This window comes from Physella acuta, unplaced genomic scaffold (assembly GCF_028476545.2).
Source record: "Physella acuta isolate Inbredline_101_S28 unplaced genomic scaffold, ASM2847654v3 ptg000405l, whole genome shotgun sequence".
NCBI classification, from domain to species: domain Eukaryota; kingdom Metazoa; phylum Mollusca; class Gastropoda; family Physidae; genus Physella; species Physella acuta.
Window position 1 is genome coordinate 671,630 of NW_026731924.1, and position 19,274 is coordinate 690,903.

Consider the following 19,274-nt stretch of genomic DNA (forward strand, 5'->3'; position numbering starts at 1 on the left):
ATTATAGCTAACACTCTAGCTGTAATATAGCAAAACTTAAGCTGTAATATATACGAAACTAGATAATTTCTATCTCTGCCAAAACTAGCTATAATCTTGGAAGACAAAAGCTCACCTCATTAAGTTGCCACTGAGCCAGACTAACGAGCTGTTGCCTGCTAAGGCAGGGACAAAATCTGAAACAAAGTTTTCAATGTGAGGCTTCTGATGTGTCACACACCTCAACACATGTCACACACCATTTAGGTCAACTTTCCCTCAACACATGTGTCACACACCATTTAGGTCAACTTTCCCTCAACACACATGTCACACACCATTTAGGTCAACTTTCCCTCAACACATGTGTCACACACCATTTAGGTCAACTTTCCCTCAACACACATGTCACACACCATTTAGGTCAACTTTCCCTCAACACATGTGTCACACACCATTTAGGTCAACTTTCCCTCAACACATGTGTCACACACCATTTAGGTCAACTTTCCCTCAACACATGTCACACACCATTTAGGTCAACTTTCCCTCAACACACATGTCACACACCATTTAGGTCAACTTTCCCTCAACACATGTGTCACACACCATTTAGGTCAACTATACCTCAACACACATGTCACACACCATTTAGGTCAACTTTCCCTCAACACATGTGTCACACACCATTTAGGTCAACTATACCTCAACACACATGTCACACACCATTTAGGTCAACTTTACCTCAACACACATGTCACACACCATTTAGGTCAACTTTCCCTCAACACATGTGTCACACACCATTTAGGTCAACTTTCCCTCAACACATGTGTCACACACCATTTAGGTCAACTATACCTCAACACACATGTCACACACCATTTAGGTCAACTATACCTCAACACATATGTCACACACCATTTAGGTCAACTTTACCTCAACACACATGTCACACACCATTTAGGTCAACTTTCCCTCAACACATGTGTCACACACCATTTAGGTCAACTTTACCTCAACACACATGTCACACACCATTTAGGTCAACTTTCCCTCAACACACATGTCACACACCATTTAGGTCAACTATCCCTCAACACACATGTCACACACCATTTAGGTCAACTTTCCCTCAACACATGATGTGTGAGCTTGGTGTGACCTTATTATGTAATCTTATGACCTTATGATGAGGTTGTAAGTGTAATTAAAAAAATGCTATTCTTACAGCACACATTTATATTTCATACACATATAAAAAGATGAAGGTTTAATCTGCAAGCTAACCCATAAGGCTTATTTATATTGAGAATCCTTCAAATTTCCAAACTTTTGTAATCAATTTAATTAAAGCCAGAGTTTAATTTAGTTATATAAATAATACAGAGTTTAAAAACACTTGGAAATATTAGTAATTTAGTTTAAAATAAAAAATCAAGTTCAAAGTTGATTTTCTCATAACTGACTAGTATTGACAGCCTGTACTGTGATGAGGTCAATGCCGTGTCCAGTCAGGTCACCTAGGTGTGTATAGAGGTCATCACTTACTTGTATTGACGGCCTGTACTGTGATGAGGTCAATGCCGTGTCCAGTCAGGTCACCTAGGTGTGTATAGAGGTCATCACTTACTTGTATTGACGGCCTGTACTGTGATGAGGTCAATGCCGTGTCCAGTCAGGTCACCTAGGTGTGTATAGAGGGGTGCCCTGTCAAAACGGCCCGGGACAAATCGGCCCCGTCAAAACGGCCCCGTTAATACGACCCCGTCAAATCGACTCCCGACAAACCGACCCCGTCAAAATAGCCCCGTCAAAAGGGCCCCGACTTATTGGCTCCCGTCAAATGGGCTCCCGTCATATTGACTTGCGACATATAGGCTCCCGACAAATGGGCTCCCGATATTTAGGCTCCCGACAAATGGACTCCCGACATATTAACCCCTGACAAATAGGCTCAGGACATATTGGCTCCCGACAAAGCGGCTCCCGACATATTGGCTCCCGACATAAGGGCTCAAGACAAATGGGCTTCCGGCAAATGGGCTCACGACATTTTGGCTACCGACAAATGGGCTCCCGACATATTGGCTCCCGGTAATTGGGCTCTCGACATATTGGCTTTTGACAAAATGACTCCCGACATATTGGCTCCAGAAAAATGAATGATATGACCACTATTGGCATAAAAGTAACCATTGTGTCCTACCTCCAATACCACCATAACCTCTTTTTAATGCCCGAATGAAATTATTTTTTCATGAATCAACATTAATTCACAAACAAATCGAGCCCTTAACAGCTAAATTCCACCAATTCTAAAGTTTTGATAATGTTTAATTTACAACAGAAAAGATCTGTTGCTTAAAAGCGAGCACAGAAGTGTAAATGTATGATATACATGATGTTAACATGATAACAGCATTTTGTTTTGATAACCTACAAGCACAGTGGCGTAGCGAGGTTGGGTGTCACCCGGTGCGGCACTTAATGGTGTCACCCCCCCCCAGAGGCGTTGCGACCCTTCCCGGGGACAAACTTTCAAGTTTTCGATTTGCACCCCCCCCCCCCCCCAAACTTTCGATTTGCACCCCCACCCCCTCAACTTTTTCTCCATATATTTTGCTATTTTTTGCCTTGGTGTCACCCCTCTAAATGGTGTCACCCGGTGCGGTCCGCACCCCCCCCCCCTCGCTACGCCCCTGTACAAGCATATTGCAGTTAGGAAGGTACAGCGTGGACCCTTCTCCCCACACAATGAGTTGGAACAGCCTATAACCGACTCAATTATGGATGTCATAGATAGATGACCCTTAAATTAAAACATACTATATTTTATAATAGATAAACTAATATAAAAATAAGGCCAGCTGAACAAGAGATGCATACGTTGTATTACATAAGATTGTTGGATAAGCTAGCTCTAAAGAATATTGATGAAGGGGTCCCACTGGCAGATGTCATATTCAACGAGACCGCTTTGCCGGGAGACTTAGTCTCTACAGAAACGGTATTGTCAGTGCAGTGGCGTAGCTAGGATTTTTGGGCCCCTATGCAAAAATTATCAGTGGGCCCCTTCGTCAGCCGTTAGGCCAGTGGCGTCGCTAGGTCGGGTCTCACCCGGTGCGGCACTTCGTATTGTCACCCCCCTCCCAGGAAACAAAGTATATATATATATATATATATATATATATATATATATATATATATATATATATATATATATATATATGTGTGTGTGTGTGTGTGTGTGTGTGTGTGAGTATGCGTGTCGGCCTACATAGGCCTAAAATTTATATATATGCCACATACTGGTACACGTACGTGTTTAAGCTTTAATCACTGCTGACTTAATAGTAACGATGTTTATCTACAGTCTGTTTATAATACAGTTGGATGTAGCATTGTTTTCTTTATAGTTTACGTTTACGTCGTGGTGTCACACCCCCCCCCCCCCCCTCTTGATATAATTTTCGATTTGTACTTAGAAGACTATTTAACTTTAACTAATGGATCTGGAAAAGGGCATTTCATTCTATAAATTTTACAATTTTTTGCCTTTGGTGTCACCCCCCCCCCTAAATGGTGTCACCCGTTGCGGTCCGCACCCCCCGCCTCGCCTTCGCTACGCCTCTGCGTTAGGCTACAGAGGAGTTAAACGAAGAGATCAACTTCTACTTACGATGGATATTTTTTAATATATAAATATTCTGAAGGCAACATTTTGTATTTTATATGTCCTGATTTTGTATTTATACTATATTATTATGCTTGCCTACTACTGCTAAAAAGTTTATTTATAGGCTGATTCTCTCAATGTCTTGCACGACAAAGTGATATAGCCTGTAGTGTTATTATAACGATTGGGCTCTGTTTGACCCACAAACACTGAATCCCACTGCCGAAACGGTGGGGGGGGGGGGGGGGCTTTTTGGAACTTTTAACCTTTTTCTTTTGTAAAATTATTTATATGTAACAAATATTAAAATTCCATTGTAAAAGTTTTAATTTTTTATGAGGGAAAAGGGCCACTATGTGCCTTGGGCCCCCATGCCTTGCTTACGCTAGCTTTACGGTAGCTACACCACTGTGTCAGTGGTCCTTTTGTCTGGAGCCAAATTGACAGGAGCCTTTTTGTCGGGAGCCAAAATGACGCTAGCCTATTTGTCGGGAGTCGTAATGACGGGGGCCGTTTTGTGGAGAAACTAAATGGCGGGAGCCTATTTGTCGGGAGTCGTAATGACGGGGGCCGTTTTGTGGAAAAAACTAAATGACGGGAGACTATATGTCGGGAGCCAAAATGACGGGAGCCTATTTGTCAGGAGCCTTATTGACTGGAGCCCTTTTGTCGGGAGCCTATATAACGGGAGCCTATTTGTCGGTAGCCTAAATGACGGGAGCCTATTTGTCGGGAGCCTATATGACGGGGTCCATATGTCGCTGGCCCTTTTGACGGGGCCGATTTGACGGGGTCGTTTTGACGGGGTCGTTTTGTCGGGGTCGTTTTGACGGGGCCGTTTCGTCATTGGCCGAATTGACGCCGCACGGTATAGAGGTCATCACTTACTTGTATTGACGGCCTGTACTGTGATGAGGTCAATGCCGTGTCCAGTCAGGTCACCTAGGTGTGTATAGAGGTCATCACTTACTTGTATTGACGGCCTGTACTGTGATGAGGTCAATGCCGTGTCCAGTCAGGTCACCTAGGTGTGTATAGAGGTCATCACTTACTTGTATTGACGGCCTGTACTGTCATGAACCAGGTCAATGCCGTGTCCTGAAACCAGGCCGGTGACACCTGAATAAACACCTGCCGTCCAGGTGTGAGCATGTGTTTAGCCTCCAACAAAATCTTCTCTGAAACATAATGGACAACAACAAGTTTGACTAAAGGCTTCTATCATCATTCTGGACATGGATAAATTTCTTTTGTCAGTAGTTTCTTCTAAGCACCCTTTAAAAATACAATGTTATCCTGAAAAAATTACAGAAATTAATGTTTCACGAATCAAAATTATAAACGTCTCTACTGCAGAGAACTTAAAAATAATTTTTTCCCGTTTATTTTTATCAGGCTTTAATTGTAACCTGAAGTTTACTTTTGTAAGACAAACAGTGATTGGCTGTTTAGAAAAAACTGCAATCTATTTCTAAAATATTGTAGTTCATTTGCTGGACATAATTTTAAAAACTTACTGTTGTCTATAAAATTCTGATGGTCTAAACTTACTGTTGTCTATAAAATTCTGATGGTCTAAACTGTTGTCTATAAAATTCTGATGGTCTAAACTTACTGTTGTCTATTCTGATGGTCTAAACTTACTGTTGTCTATAAAATTCTGATGGTCTAAACTGTTGTCTATAAAATTCTGATGGTCTAAACTTACTGTTGTCTATTCTGATGGTCTAAACTTACTGTTGTCTATAAAATTCTGATGGTCTAAACTTACTGTTGTCTATTCTGATGGTCTAAACTTACTGTTGTCTATTCTGATGGTCTAAACTTACTGTTGTCTATAAAATTCTGATGGTCTAAACTGTTGTCTATTCTGATGGTCTAAACTGTTGTCTATTCTGATGGTCTAAACTGTTGTCTATTCTGATGGTCTAAACTTACTGTTGTCTATTCTGATGGTCTAAACTTACTGTTGTCTATTCTGATGGTCTAAACTTACTGTTGTCTATAAAATTCTGATGGTCTAAACTTACTGTTGTCTATTCTGATGGTCTAAGCTTACTGTTGTCTATAAAATTCTGATGGTCTAAACTTACTGTTGTCTATAAAATTCTGATGGTCTAAACTTACTGATGTCTATTCTGATGGTCTAAACTGTTGTCTATAAAATTCTGATGGTCTAAACTTACTGTTGTCTATTCTGATGGTCTAAACTTACTGTTGTCTATTCTGATGGTCTAAACTTACTGTTGTCTATAAAATTCTGATGGTCTAAACTTACTGTTGTCTATAAAATTCTGATGGTCTAAACTTACTGTTGTCTATTCTGATGGTCTAAACTTACTGTTGTCTTTTCTGATGGTCTAAACTTACTGTTGTCTATAAAATTCTGATGGTCTAAACTGTTGTCTATAAAATTCTGATGGTCTAAACTTACTGTTGTCAATAAAATTTTGATGGTCTAAACTTACTGTTGTCTATAAAATTCTGATGGTCTAAACTTACTGTTGTCTATTCTGATGGTCTAAACTTATTGTTGTCTATAAAATTCTGATGGTCTAAACTTACTGTTGTCTATTCTGATGGTCTAAACTTACTGTTGTCTATTCTGATGGTCTAAACTTACTGTTGTCTATAAAGATGTCCATGTGCTGGGGGTTGTTGAGATTTAGACTGAGCACCTTGTCATCCGAGCCAGAGTCAACAACAACAGCGCACCTGGAGAAAGTTGGGGAGAAACTCACATCAGAAACTCAACTGACAACAACCACACATGTTGTGCCTTAAAATTTCAGGTAAGTGAGCAATAGAGGGACCCCCCCCCCCCCCCTCCTAAAGCTGGTTTGGAAATATTTTTTGACTGTGTGGTGCTCTGATATGACCTATTCAAGGTCATTTGTATTTCACAAATTAACTGCAGGTTTACAACTACTGCGCTGCAATGTGACTGCGCAGCTTAGATGGAATATTCTAGATGAATTTGTATCATCCCCACTGTGAGCAAAACATCACATATTACAAACACTATCAATACATCTTTTTTTTTTGCAAAATGTATGTAATGATATGCATGTTGTGTTGATAACTGGAGTAGGATATTGAATCCCCTGAAAATTGTGTTTGGCTGCATGGTCTTGCTTGTACATCCAGCTATTTTTAGTACAAGAAGGAAGTAGAATGGAGCCTAAAGGACAAAAACAGATGACAAGGCACAAATCAGCAGATTGGTGTCTTGACATGTGATGTCATAAATAAGAAACATAAACAGTTAGCAAAAACATGACACACAGCTAAAGGGTTAACATGAACAACAGCTATAGGGTTAACATAAACCACACCTGTAGGGTTAACTGCAATAGCACCTAAACTAGAGATGAAAATTTTACCTCTGTGTCATGTTGACCAGGTATAAAACTGTTTCAATGTCAGTGGCAGTGACAGTTCTGTTGTAGGCACACGTCAAAGTTGCTGAAACAAAGCATTTAATGTCAGTGTCAATGTCAGTGGCAGTGACAGTTCTGTTGGAGGCACACGTCAAAGTTACTGAAACAAAACATTTAATGTCAGTGTCAATGTCAGTGGCAGTGACAGTTCTGTTGGAGGTACACGTCAAAGTTGCTGAAACAAAACATTCAGTGTCAGTGTCAATGTCAGTGACAGACTTGACTGGGCTACAGACATACATGGATATGACATACATGGATATGACATACATGGATATGACATACATGGATATGACATACATGGATATGACATACATGGATATGACATACATGGATATGACATACATGGATATGACATACATGGATATGACATACATGGATATGACATACATGGATATGACATACATGGATATGACATACATGGATATGACATACATGGATATGACATACATGGATATGACATACATGGATATGACATACATGGATATGACATACATGGATATGGCATACATGGATATGGCATACATGGATATGACATACATGGATATGACATACATGGATATGACATACATGGATATGACATACATGGATATGGCATACATGGATATGGCATACATGGATATGACATACATGGATATGACATACATGGATATGACATACATGGATATGACATACATGGATATGGCATACATGGATATGGCATACATGGATATGGCATACATGGATATGGCATACATGGATATGGCATACATGGATATGGCATACATGGATATGGCATACATGGATATGACATACATGGATATGGCATACATGGATATGGCATACATGGATATGACATACATGGATATGACATACATGGATATGACATACATGGATATGACATACATGGATATGGCATACATGGATATGGCATACATGGATATGACATACATGGATATGGCATACATGGATATGGCATACATGGATATGACATACATGGATATGACATACATGGATATGACATACATGGATATGACATACATGGATATGACATACATGGATATGGCATACATGGATATGACATACATGGATATGACATACATGGATATGGCATACATGGATATGGCATACATGGATATGTCATACATGGATATGACATACATGGATATGACATACATGGATATGACATACATGGATATGGCATACATGGATATGGCATACATGGATATGACATACATGGATATGACATACATGGATATGACATACATGGATATGGCATACATGGATATGGCATACATGGATATGGCATACATGGATATGGCATACATGGATATGGCATACATGGATATGGCATACATGGATATGACATACATGGATATGGCATACATGGATATGACATACATGGATATGACATACATGGATATGACATACATGGATATGGCATACATGGATATGGCATACATGGATATGACATACATGGATATGGCATACATGGATATGACATACATGGATATGACAAACATGGATATGACATACATGGATATGACATACATGGATATGACATACATGGATATGGCATACATAGATATGACATACATGGATATGACATACATGGATATGGCATACATGGATATGGCATACACAGATATGACATACATGGATATGACATACATGGATATGACATACATGGATATGACATACATGGATATGGCATACATGGATATGACATACATGGATATGACATACATGGATATGACATACATGGATATGACATACATGGATATGGCATACATGGATATGGCATACATGGATATGACATGCATGGATATGACATACATGGATATGACATACATGGATATGACATACATGGATATGACATACATGGATATGGTGGAATCAATAAATTAGTACGTTAAGTAAATATGTAGTGAGTAACGAACATTAATGATCAGATACTCTAAGATAAATATATCACTTACTGGCATTAATGGCCTGGTACTCTAAGACAAATATATCACTTACTGGCATTAATGGCCTGGTACTCTAAGATGTACCCTGGATATTCTTTATTACCATCTGATTGAAACTTGAATGAGGCAAATGATGTGGGCAGTATGATGTCAATGTCTTGCCTTCCACAGAAGATTGCTGGAAATGTAAGGGATGATTAGAATTGAAAGATTGATGGAAATGTAAGGGATGGTTAGAATTGAAAGGGAGATAATATTTCTATGGTTCTCTACTCTTGCTCTGACAACTTACAATTGCTTATGTTGAGAAAGTCGTAGCCGCACCCAAGTTCCAGATTCATCTCCCTTGAGTGTACGTGTATGTAATAATTGCTGGCTGCCTCCAGACAGTAGAGTTTTCTTACAGAACTGAAACCAAGAAAATTGTCTGACAGTAGAGTTTTCTTACAGAACTGAAACCAAGAAAATTGTCTGACAGTAGAGTTTTCTTACAGAACTGAAACCAAGAAAATTGTCTGACAGTATACACACTGTAGTCTTAGCTCAAGCAAGATTTTAAATGGCTACATTCATGAAACCAACAACTCAATAATATACAAATGAAAACATGTGCGGTGTAAAATCCATGTTGAAAAGTTGAGAGTAACTGACCTTTGGTAGTTGTCATGTTGTAAAGTTGAGAGTAACTGACCTTTGGTAGTTGTCATGTTGTAAAGTTGAGAGTAACTGACCTTTGGTAGTTATCATGTTGTAAAGTTGAGAGTAACTGACCTTTGGTAGTTATCATGTTGTAAAGTTGAGAGTAACTGACCTTTGGTAGTTGTCTGGGTAGTTGGGTGAGTACAAGAGTCTTGGCTCTACAGCCACAGGGAGTCTAGTGCACTGGACATCTTGTGCTTGGGTTCTGTCTGAAATATGGGGGGGGGGGGGCATAGTTAGTAGCACACAGCTAGGACAGGAATGAGCTGGGACAGGACAGAGCTGGGACAGGACAGGACAGAGCTGGGACAGGACAGAGCTGGGACAGGACAGGACAGAGCTGGGACAGGACAGGACAGAGCTGGGACAGGACAGAGCTGGGACAGGACAGGACAGAGCTGGGACAGGACAGGACAGAGCTGGGACAGGACAGGACAGAGCTGGGACAGGACAGGACAGAGCTGGGACAGGACAGAGCTGGGACAGGACAGAGCTGGGACAGGACAGGACAGAGCTGGGACAGGACAGGACAGAGCTGGGACAGGACAGGACAGAGCTGGGACAGGACAGAGCTGGGACAGGACAGGACAGAGCTGGGACAGGACAGGACAGAGCTGGGACAGGACAGGACAGAGCTGGGACAGGACAGGACAGAGCTGGGACAGGACAGAGCTGGGACAGGACAGGACAGAGCTGGGACAGGACAGAGCTGGGACAGGACAGAGCTGGGACAGGACAGGACAGAGCTGGGACAAGACAGGACAGAGCTAGGACAGAAGACGACATAACAAGCAGGACATACCTCCTTGTGAAAACTCAATCTCAAATCCACTCCCAGCACCATTTTCCCCAGTATAGTAGGTCAAGGTCAGCTCAAATACTGACAGCTGAAGGTCGTAAGCAAAAGTCTGGCCACACCAGGAAATGTTCCTGTACCCTGGGGATGGTTCAAGTTTGGTTTTAATTCAAATGGCTACTGGTGTTTAACACACAATCAAATCAAATGGCTACTGGTGTTTAACACACAATCAATTCAAATGGCTACTGGTGTTTAACACACAATCAAATCAAATGGCTACTGGTGTTTAACACACAATAAGATCAAATGGCTACTGGTGTTTAACACACAATCAAATCAAATGGCTACTGGTGTTTAACACACAATCAATTCAAATGGCTACTGGTGTTTAACATACAATCAGATCAAATGGCTACTGGTGTTTAACACACAATAAGATCAAATGGCTACTGGTGTTTAACACACAATCAATTCAAATGGCTACTGGTGTTTAACACACAATCAATTCAAATGGCTACTGGTGTTTAACACACAATCAGATCAAATGGCTACTGGTGTTTAACACACAATCAAATCAAATGGCTACTGGTGTTTAACACACAATCAGATCAAATGGCTACTGGTGTTTAACACACAATCAGATCAAATGGCTACTGGTGTTTAACACACAATCAATTCAAATGGCTACTGGTGTTTAACACACAATCAGATCAAATGGCTACTGGTGTTTAACACACAATCAATTCAAATGGCTACTGCACACAATCAGATCAAATGGCTACTGGTGTTTAACACACAATCAATTCAAATGGCTACTGGTGTTTAACACACAATCAAATCAAATGGCTACTGGTGTTTAACGCACAATCAGATCAAATGGCTACTGGTGTTTAACATACAATCAGATCAAATGGCTACTGGTGTTTAACACACAATAAGATCAAATGGCTACTGGTGTTTAACACACAATCAATTCAAATGGCTACTGGTGTTTAACACACAATCAGATTGGAGAGGCAAACCTTTGCCTAGATCTGGTGAACACATCCTTTTATAATAGTTGATCAAATCTTGTACCAGCTAAACTATAACCAAGATAATTGAACACCCACCATAGTTTTCTCCCATATCAAGCGTGACTCGTTCAGATTTGGATGAGCAGATGCCGGAGCCGCTCAGGTTAAACCTGACAACCCTCAAGTGAAGAGGGCTGTAAGTAGTGTAAGCCAAGAGCCGAGTCTGGCATGTCAGCCTAGGTCTACATAAAAAAACATTTTTATTAATTCAAACATTGAGTTTAGTCTACAGGATAAAATTTGTATTAATTCAAACATTGAGTCTAGTCTACAGGATAAAATTTGTATTAATTCAAACATTGAGCCTAGTCTACATGAAAACATTTGTATTAATTCAAACATTGAGCCTAGTCTACAGGATAAAATTTGTATTAATTCAAACATTGAGTCTAGTCTACATGAAAACATTTGTATTAATTCAAACATTGAGTCTAGGCTACAGGATAAAATTTGTATTAATTCAAACATTGAGCCTAGTCTACATGAAAACATTTGTATTAATTCAAACATTGAGCCTAGTCTACATGAAAACATTTGTATTAATTCAAACATTGAGTCTAGTCTACAGGATAAAATTTGTATTAATTCAAACATTGAGCCTAGTCTACAGGATAAAATTTGTATTAATTCAAACATTGAGCCTAGTCTACATGAAAACATTTGTATTAATTCAAACATTGAGCCTAGTCTACAGGATAAAATTTGTATTAATTCAAACATTGAGCCTAGTCTACAGGATAAAATTTGTATTAATTCAAACATTGAGCCTAGTCTACAGGATAAAATTTGTATTAATTCAAACATTGAGCCTAGTCTACAGGATAAAATTTGTATTAATTCAAACATTGAGCCTAGTCTACATGAAAACATTTGTATTAATTCAAACATTGAGTCTAGGCTACAGGATAAAATTTGTATTAATTCAAACATTGAGCCTAGTCTACAGGATAAAATTTGTATTAATTCAAACATTGAGCCTAGTCTACAGGATAAAATTTGTATTAATTCAAACATTGAGCCTAGTCTACAGGATAAAATTTGTATTAATTCAAACATTGAGCCTAGTCTACAGGATAAAATTTGTATTAATTCAAACATTGAGCCTAGTCTACATGAAAACATTTGTATTAATTCAAACATTGAGCCTAGTCTACAGGATAAAATTTGTATTAATTCAAACATTGAGCCTAGTCTACATGAAAACATTTGTATTAATTCAAACATTGAGCCTAGACTACAGGATAAAATTTGTATTAATTCAAACATTGAGCCTAGACTACAGGATAAAATTTGTATTAATTCAAACATTGAGCCTAGTCTACAGGATAAAATTTGTATTAATTCAAACATTGAGCCTAGTCTACAGGATAAAATTTGTATTAATTCAAACATTGAGCCTAGTCTACATGAAAACATTTGTATTAATTCAAACATTGAGCCTAGTCTACATGAAAACATTTGTATTAATTCAAACATTGAGCCTAGTCTACATGAAAACATTTGTATTAATTCAAACATTGAGCCTAGTCTACATGAAAACATTTGTATTAATTCAAACATTGAGCCTAGACTACAGGATAAAATTTGTATTAATTCAAACATTGAGCCTAGTCTACAGGATAAAATTTGTATTAATTCAAACATTGAGCCTAGTCTACAGGATAAAATTTGTATTAATTCAAACATTGAGCCTAGTCTACATGAAAACATTTGTATTAATTCAAACATTGAGTCTAGTCTACAGGAAAACATTTGTATTAATTCAAATATTGAGCCTAGTCTACAGGATAAAATTTATATTAATTCAAACATTGAGCCTAGTCTACATAAAAACATTTATATTAATTCAAACATTGAGCCTAGTCTACATAAAAACATTTGTATTAATTCAAACATTGAGCCTAGTCTACATGAAAACATTTGTATTAATTCAAACATTGAGTCTAGTCTACATGAAAACATTTGTATTAATTCAAACATTGAGTCTAGGTCTACAGGAAAAACATTGTATTAATTCAAACATTGAGTCTAGTCTACATGAAAACATTTGTATTAATTCAAACATTGAGTCTAGGTCTACAGGAAAAACATTGTATTAATTCAAACATTGAGTCTAGTCTACATGAAAACATTTGTATTAATTCAAACATTGAGTCTAGTCTACATGAAAACATTTGTATTAATTCAAACATTGAGCCTAGTCTACATGAAAACATTTGTATTAATTCAAACATTGAGCCTAGTCTACATGAAAACATTTGTATTAATTCAAACATTGAGCCTAGTCTACAGGATAAAATTTGTATTAATTCAAACATTGAGCCTAGTCTACAGGATAAAATTTGTATTAATTCAAACATTGAGCCTAGTCTACAGGATAAAATTTGTATTAATTCAAACATTGAGCCTAGGTCTACAGGAAAAATTGTGTATTAATTCAAACATTGAGCCTAGTCTACAGGATAAAATTTGTATTAATTCAAACATTGAGTCTAGTCTACATGAAAAAATGTGTATTAATTCAAACATTGGGTTTAGTCTACAGGATAAAATTTGTATTAATTCAAACATTGAGTTTAGTCTACAGGAAAAATTGTGTATCAATTCAAACATTGAGTTTAGTCTACAGGAAAAATTGTGTATTAATTCAAACATTGAGTTTAGTCTACAGGAAAAATTGTGTATTAATTCAAACATTGAGTTTAGTCTACATAAAAAAAACTTGTATTAATTCAAACATTGAGCCTAGTCTATATGAAAACATGTGTATTAATTCAAACATTGAGCCTAGTCTACAGGATAAAAAAATTGTATTAATCCAAACATTGAGCCTAGTCTACAGGAAAAAAAATTGTATAATGAAGCTTGTTGAACCAATCAAAATTTGTTATTACAATTTCTGTAGTGGATCTAAATAAGGCCACATAACTATTGTGATGTTTATCCAAGTACAATAAAATAGACTCTGTCAAGTTGACAGTTACACAAGATCTGACCAGGTAAACTAGTTACCTGACATTGTATATTTGACCCAATTACACTAGAATCGACCACTGTATAGTTGACCGAATTACCCTAGAACTGACCACTGTATAGTTGACCTAATTACCCTAGAACTGACCACTGTATAGTTGACCTAATTACCATAGAACTAACCACTGTATAGTTGACCTAATTACCCTAGAACTGACCACTACTTACACCAGACTTTGCCTCAGTGACTCTGGTATTTTGACTGAGATGTTTTGTTTGACCAGCTGTTCTCTGGGCCAGTTGCAGTTTTCAACCAGCATCACATGATCTGTGGGGTCAAGGTTAAATGAATTGCATGATCTGGGGTCAAGGTTATCTGTGTTATGTGTAGGTCTACTGAATGAATGAACCAGCCATAGACGTGTAGGTCTACTGTATGAATGAAGCAGCCATAGACGTGTAGGTCTACTGAATGAATGAACCAGCCATAGACGTGTAGGTCTACTGTATGAATGAACCAGCCATAGACGTGTAGGTCTACTGAATGAATGAACCAGCCATAGACGTGTAGGTCTACTGAATGAATGAAGCATCCTGTGTATTTGAAGATGTGAACTTGTGAGATCTTACCTTGACCTTGTAGACCCAAACATAAGACTGACACAAGGTAGAAGGTGCTGAGCCAGGCCATGACAAACCATGTCAGTCAAACATTGCAGCCCACTTGTATAGCAGCCCACTTGTATAGCAGCCCACTTGTATAGCAGCCCACTTGTATAGCAGCCTACTTGTATAGCAGCCCACTTGTATAGCAGCCCACTTGTATTGCAGCCCACTTGTTTGTATAGCAGCCCACCTGGAGAAATATTAGCATGCTTACTGGATGTGACACATGACAGTATATGCCTGCATCTATTTATTTGGTCCTTCAGATATATAAATCTTGCCCATTAGATTTTGGCAAGATTTGGTCATGAAATCTGTTCACACAAAACCCATGAAATGTCCCATAGATATTCTGGTCTGAGAGGATAAAGTATTAAATAGCAACTCACCCTACATAAAACAAATTACTTAAAAATATTTTATATGGCTTCCAAAGTGTGTATTTGTTAGATTTTTTTTTGGTCTAGATCTATTTCATTTTTTGAAATGCATTTTTGTTAGCAAATTTGTTTTTGTTTGACTAAAATTTGTTTTTGTTATACTAAATCTAAGCTAAAATAACGAGAATTATATATTTATTAATAATTAATGTTGATGAAAAATAACTGTAATTTAAATGTAGAATCTTGATCTAGGCTAGTCTAGTTCAAATCCTTATCCAGCTGCAGCCACCCCCAATTTCTCCTCTCAGATTGCTTTAAAGCTAGATTGCTTTAATCAACATGACCCAAATATGACGTCGTAACTAAAAAATTTTTAAAAATTTAAAACTCGTCTTCCAGAAGGAGAAAACAAAAGAATTTGACCTGGATATGTTTAGAAATGGACCTAGGTACAGCAGATAGTGGTTGTTTTGTTTAGAACAATTATTATATTGAGCAAATAATCAGGAGGTTGGTCGCAGCAGTGTTTTGACTGTGCGCTGCACTTTACTCTAGATATTTAATATTATTCATTTATCTATAATATGTGACACAAATATATCTTTTTATATCACAATATAGGGCCTACTTCTATTAAAGCCTTTTTGGTAATCTATCGTTGTAAAATGTATGTAAAATCGCCTGCGGCTAGTAATGTACAAAAAAGTTACCTCATTGTCAAGGCTTTAATAAAAGTATATTGTGATATATTTGTGTCAAATATTATAGATAAATGAATAATAAACCTAAATCAATGGCTAAATATATCAATATAGGCCAGAAATTAACTTTAAACAGCAGTGTTTGCGAGCAGGATTTGCTATATAAAAAGCGGCCATCTGTAAGTTAGCGTGTCTTCCCCTGAATCTAGCGCTATAATTTTATAAAAAAAACTTCAACAAGATGGCTGCTATAGTAAATGAGCAATGTTGCATCTGTTGGAAACATCGCTAGTTTTCATTTATTACTGAAAAGTTTTGATTCAATTGTAGTTTAAATTAAAAACAGGTAGATTTACATAGATCTAAAATCTAAATGAAACAGGGAAACATTTTTGTATTTTTCAAAACATAAATCGTCCTCAAAACGTGAAATAATTATTAAAATTTAAGGAGTCACCTGTTTTTCACATTACTAGTCGCGGGCGATTTTACGTACCTAAAACGATAGATTACCAGTAAGGAGTAAGAGTACAGTACAGTAACAGTGGTGGTAGGAGTCTACTCAGTCTACTACTAAATAACTAGATTTCTAGATCTTCTAGATTCTACTCTAATCTAATGGCATGATACTACTGGTCTGATACTTATTTTATTATTGGTAATCTAGATCTAGTAGTCTAATACTATACTTAATAATATTTACTATTTACGAAGTGACTACGCGGAGAATACACATGTAGATCTAGATCTAGATCTAGAATCTACGTCTTCTTTAAGTCACCAAAAGTAAAAAATCTCATTGTCAAAACAAACTCTAAAAACCCGAAATTTGCAGTCGACCGAAGTGCTCAGGGAACAGTTTGCCTGATGGGCTAGACTTTTTTTTTCTAGCAGTAATAACACGACAGTGATTGTGGCTGTATTCAACTAGATTGTTAGATGTGTGTCACTTTTTGAAGTTTTTATTGTTAACACAGTGATTGTGGCTGTATTCAACTAGATTGTTAGATGTGTGTCACTTTTTGAAGTTTTTATTGTTAACACAGTGATTGTGGCTATATTCAACTAGATTTTACTAGATTGTTAGATGTGTGTCACTTTTTGAAGTTTTTATTGTTAACACACACACACACACACACAAAAGTTAGGAAATAATATTATATTTTGCAGTTGTATGTTCATAAAAAAAATAAAGTAATAGAATTAACACATTATATGAGTCATTTAATTCATTTTATTCATTAAACAACGTACGTAAATATAACAACTGAAAAAAAAAGTTATTAAAAGTTCTATCATGCACACATCACACTACAGATATACACTACAGACATGTTTTTAAAAGTGCTATAGCTATAACAATCTAACAACTTAGTATCACGAGTCCAATAAATTAATAACCAAAACAATCTAGTAACAAATACCAACCCAATATCTATCAACATATTAACATTTTATAATTCAAAAAAATTCTAGCTTGCCCACACAGCCATGAAACAACTTACACGGTGGTTTTCAAATATTTTCTAAACGTTATGGTGAAGGCTACATAGTAGGTCTATGTAAGTTACATACAAATACAAGATTATGTTGTAGAGCAGGCAAACTCCGTATGTAGCACTCCGCATCTATGAATGTGCCAAAACTATACGGAGTTTGGTGTCACCTTGTGCCCAATGATGTATGTAACCCTGATTAGCTGTCAAACTTAAAATAAGACTTTCTTATTAAAAATTGTTTTGTGTGTGTCTGTGTGTCACCTCACCCCCTGGATGGTGTCACCCACTGTGGTTAGCACCCCCCCCCCCCCCGGCGACGTAATGCAACATTTAAAAGGGTTGAAATAAGCGAGAACCAACATTACATGCACGTCTAGACGTGTCTTTAATCACTGGTGATTACCAGAAAGTTTATTTGACAGTGTGTGCTGAGACCAATTGAATGGTGATAACTTTAGCTTTCGGCTGGTAGAAACATTGTAATCACGTGACCTGGTTTGTCTGGTTAACGCCATCAGTTTAGAGTTTAACAACACGATAGAATACAGGGAATACTCAGGGACATCCTGCAGACTAGGTGGAATACCCAAGTGTTGGGGAGGGATGCTGTGTGGAATACCCAAGTGTTTGGGGAGGGGTGCAGTAGGTGGAATACCCAAGTGTTGAGGGGGGGGGGGGGTGCTGTAGGTGGAATACCCAAGTGTTGGGGGGGGGTGCTATAGGTGGAATACCCAAGTGTTGGGGGAGGGTTACTGTAGGTGGAATACCCAAGTGTTGGGGGGGGGGGGAGGGGTACTGTAAGTGGAATACTCAAGTGTTGGGGAGGGATGTTGTAGGTGGAATACCCAAGTGTTTGGGGAGGGGTGCAGTAGGTGGAATACCCAAGTGTTTATTACACAGTTAATCTCTAGACATTCGCTGGCCCACGTGATAGCATCAAGTTTATTTCACACTTCATCAAGATTTATGACTTTACTACGGTCACAAAATATGTTGCAGCGTTTTGTTTTGTTAAACTTGCATGTAAAAGCGGGTATCCTTCGTCGGGTAAGGAGATCAGCACGCGCGCGCACACACACAAACACACACCACGAGAGAAAAATAAAAATTGTGGCAAATTAATGCGAATTATTTTCCGCATCGCGAGTTAGTTCTCTGTCACAGACACAAGCTTGCGACACAGCTTGCAGACATGATACAAAATTGGCAAGTATTTTGTTGATACAAAAGTTACCTCACACAACTGACTGACACGGTACAGATGCTCTCTGCCGTAGCCTAGGCGAGAAACTTGAGCACCGATCCATTATTTAAAATTAATTAATTATTTTTCTTCAACCGTTATTTAACACTAGCATATCATATGTCATTTGAATGACATTTCATTTGAAATATTTGCGGGATGCTCGTCTCACAGTTATTGAAGGGAAA

General features: G+C 37.8%; 1 protein-coding gene across 2 annotated transcripts in view; it reads right to left on the reverse strand.

Annotated features, from left to right (window-relative positions):
• The window catches only part of LOC131942414 (cubilin), a 37,961-nt gene extending 20,818 nt beyond the window's left edge, over window positions 1-17,143 (reverse strand). For both annotated transcript variants that reach the window (XM_059302289.1, XM_059302288.1), the window contains exons 1-12: window positions 17,048-17,143; window positions 15,225-15,450; window positions 14,823-14,922; window positions 11,658-11,803; window positions 10,549-10,683; window positions 9,859-9,955; window positions 9,340-9,455; window positions 9,100-9,225; window positions 7,042-7,123; window positions 6,282-6,373; window positions 4,711-4,836; window positions 116-176 (exon numbers count right to left, since the gene is read on the reverse strand). In XM_059302289.1, the coding sequence (XP_059158272.1) occupies window positions 116-176; window positions 4,711-4,836; window positions 6,282-6,373; window positions 7,042-7,123; window positions 9,100-9,225; window positions 9,340-9,455; window positions 9,859-9,955; window positions 10,549-10,683; window positions 11,658-11,803; window positions 14,823-14,922; window positions 15,225-15,285 (1,142 nt within the window). In that variant the 5' untranslated portion in view covers window positions 15,286-15,450; window positions 17,048-17,143. The remainder of the gene's footprint in view (window positions 1-115; window positions 177-4,710; window positions 4,837-6,281; window positions 6,374-7,041; window positions 7,124-9,099; window positions 9,226-9,339; window positions 9,456-9,858; window positions 9,956-10,548; window positions 10,684-11,657; window positions 11,804-14,822; window positions 14,923-15,224; window positions 15,451-17,047) is intronic.
• Window positions 17,144-19,274: the final 2,131 nt, after the last annotated feature.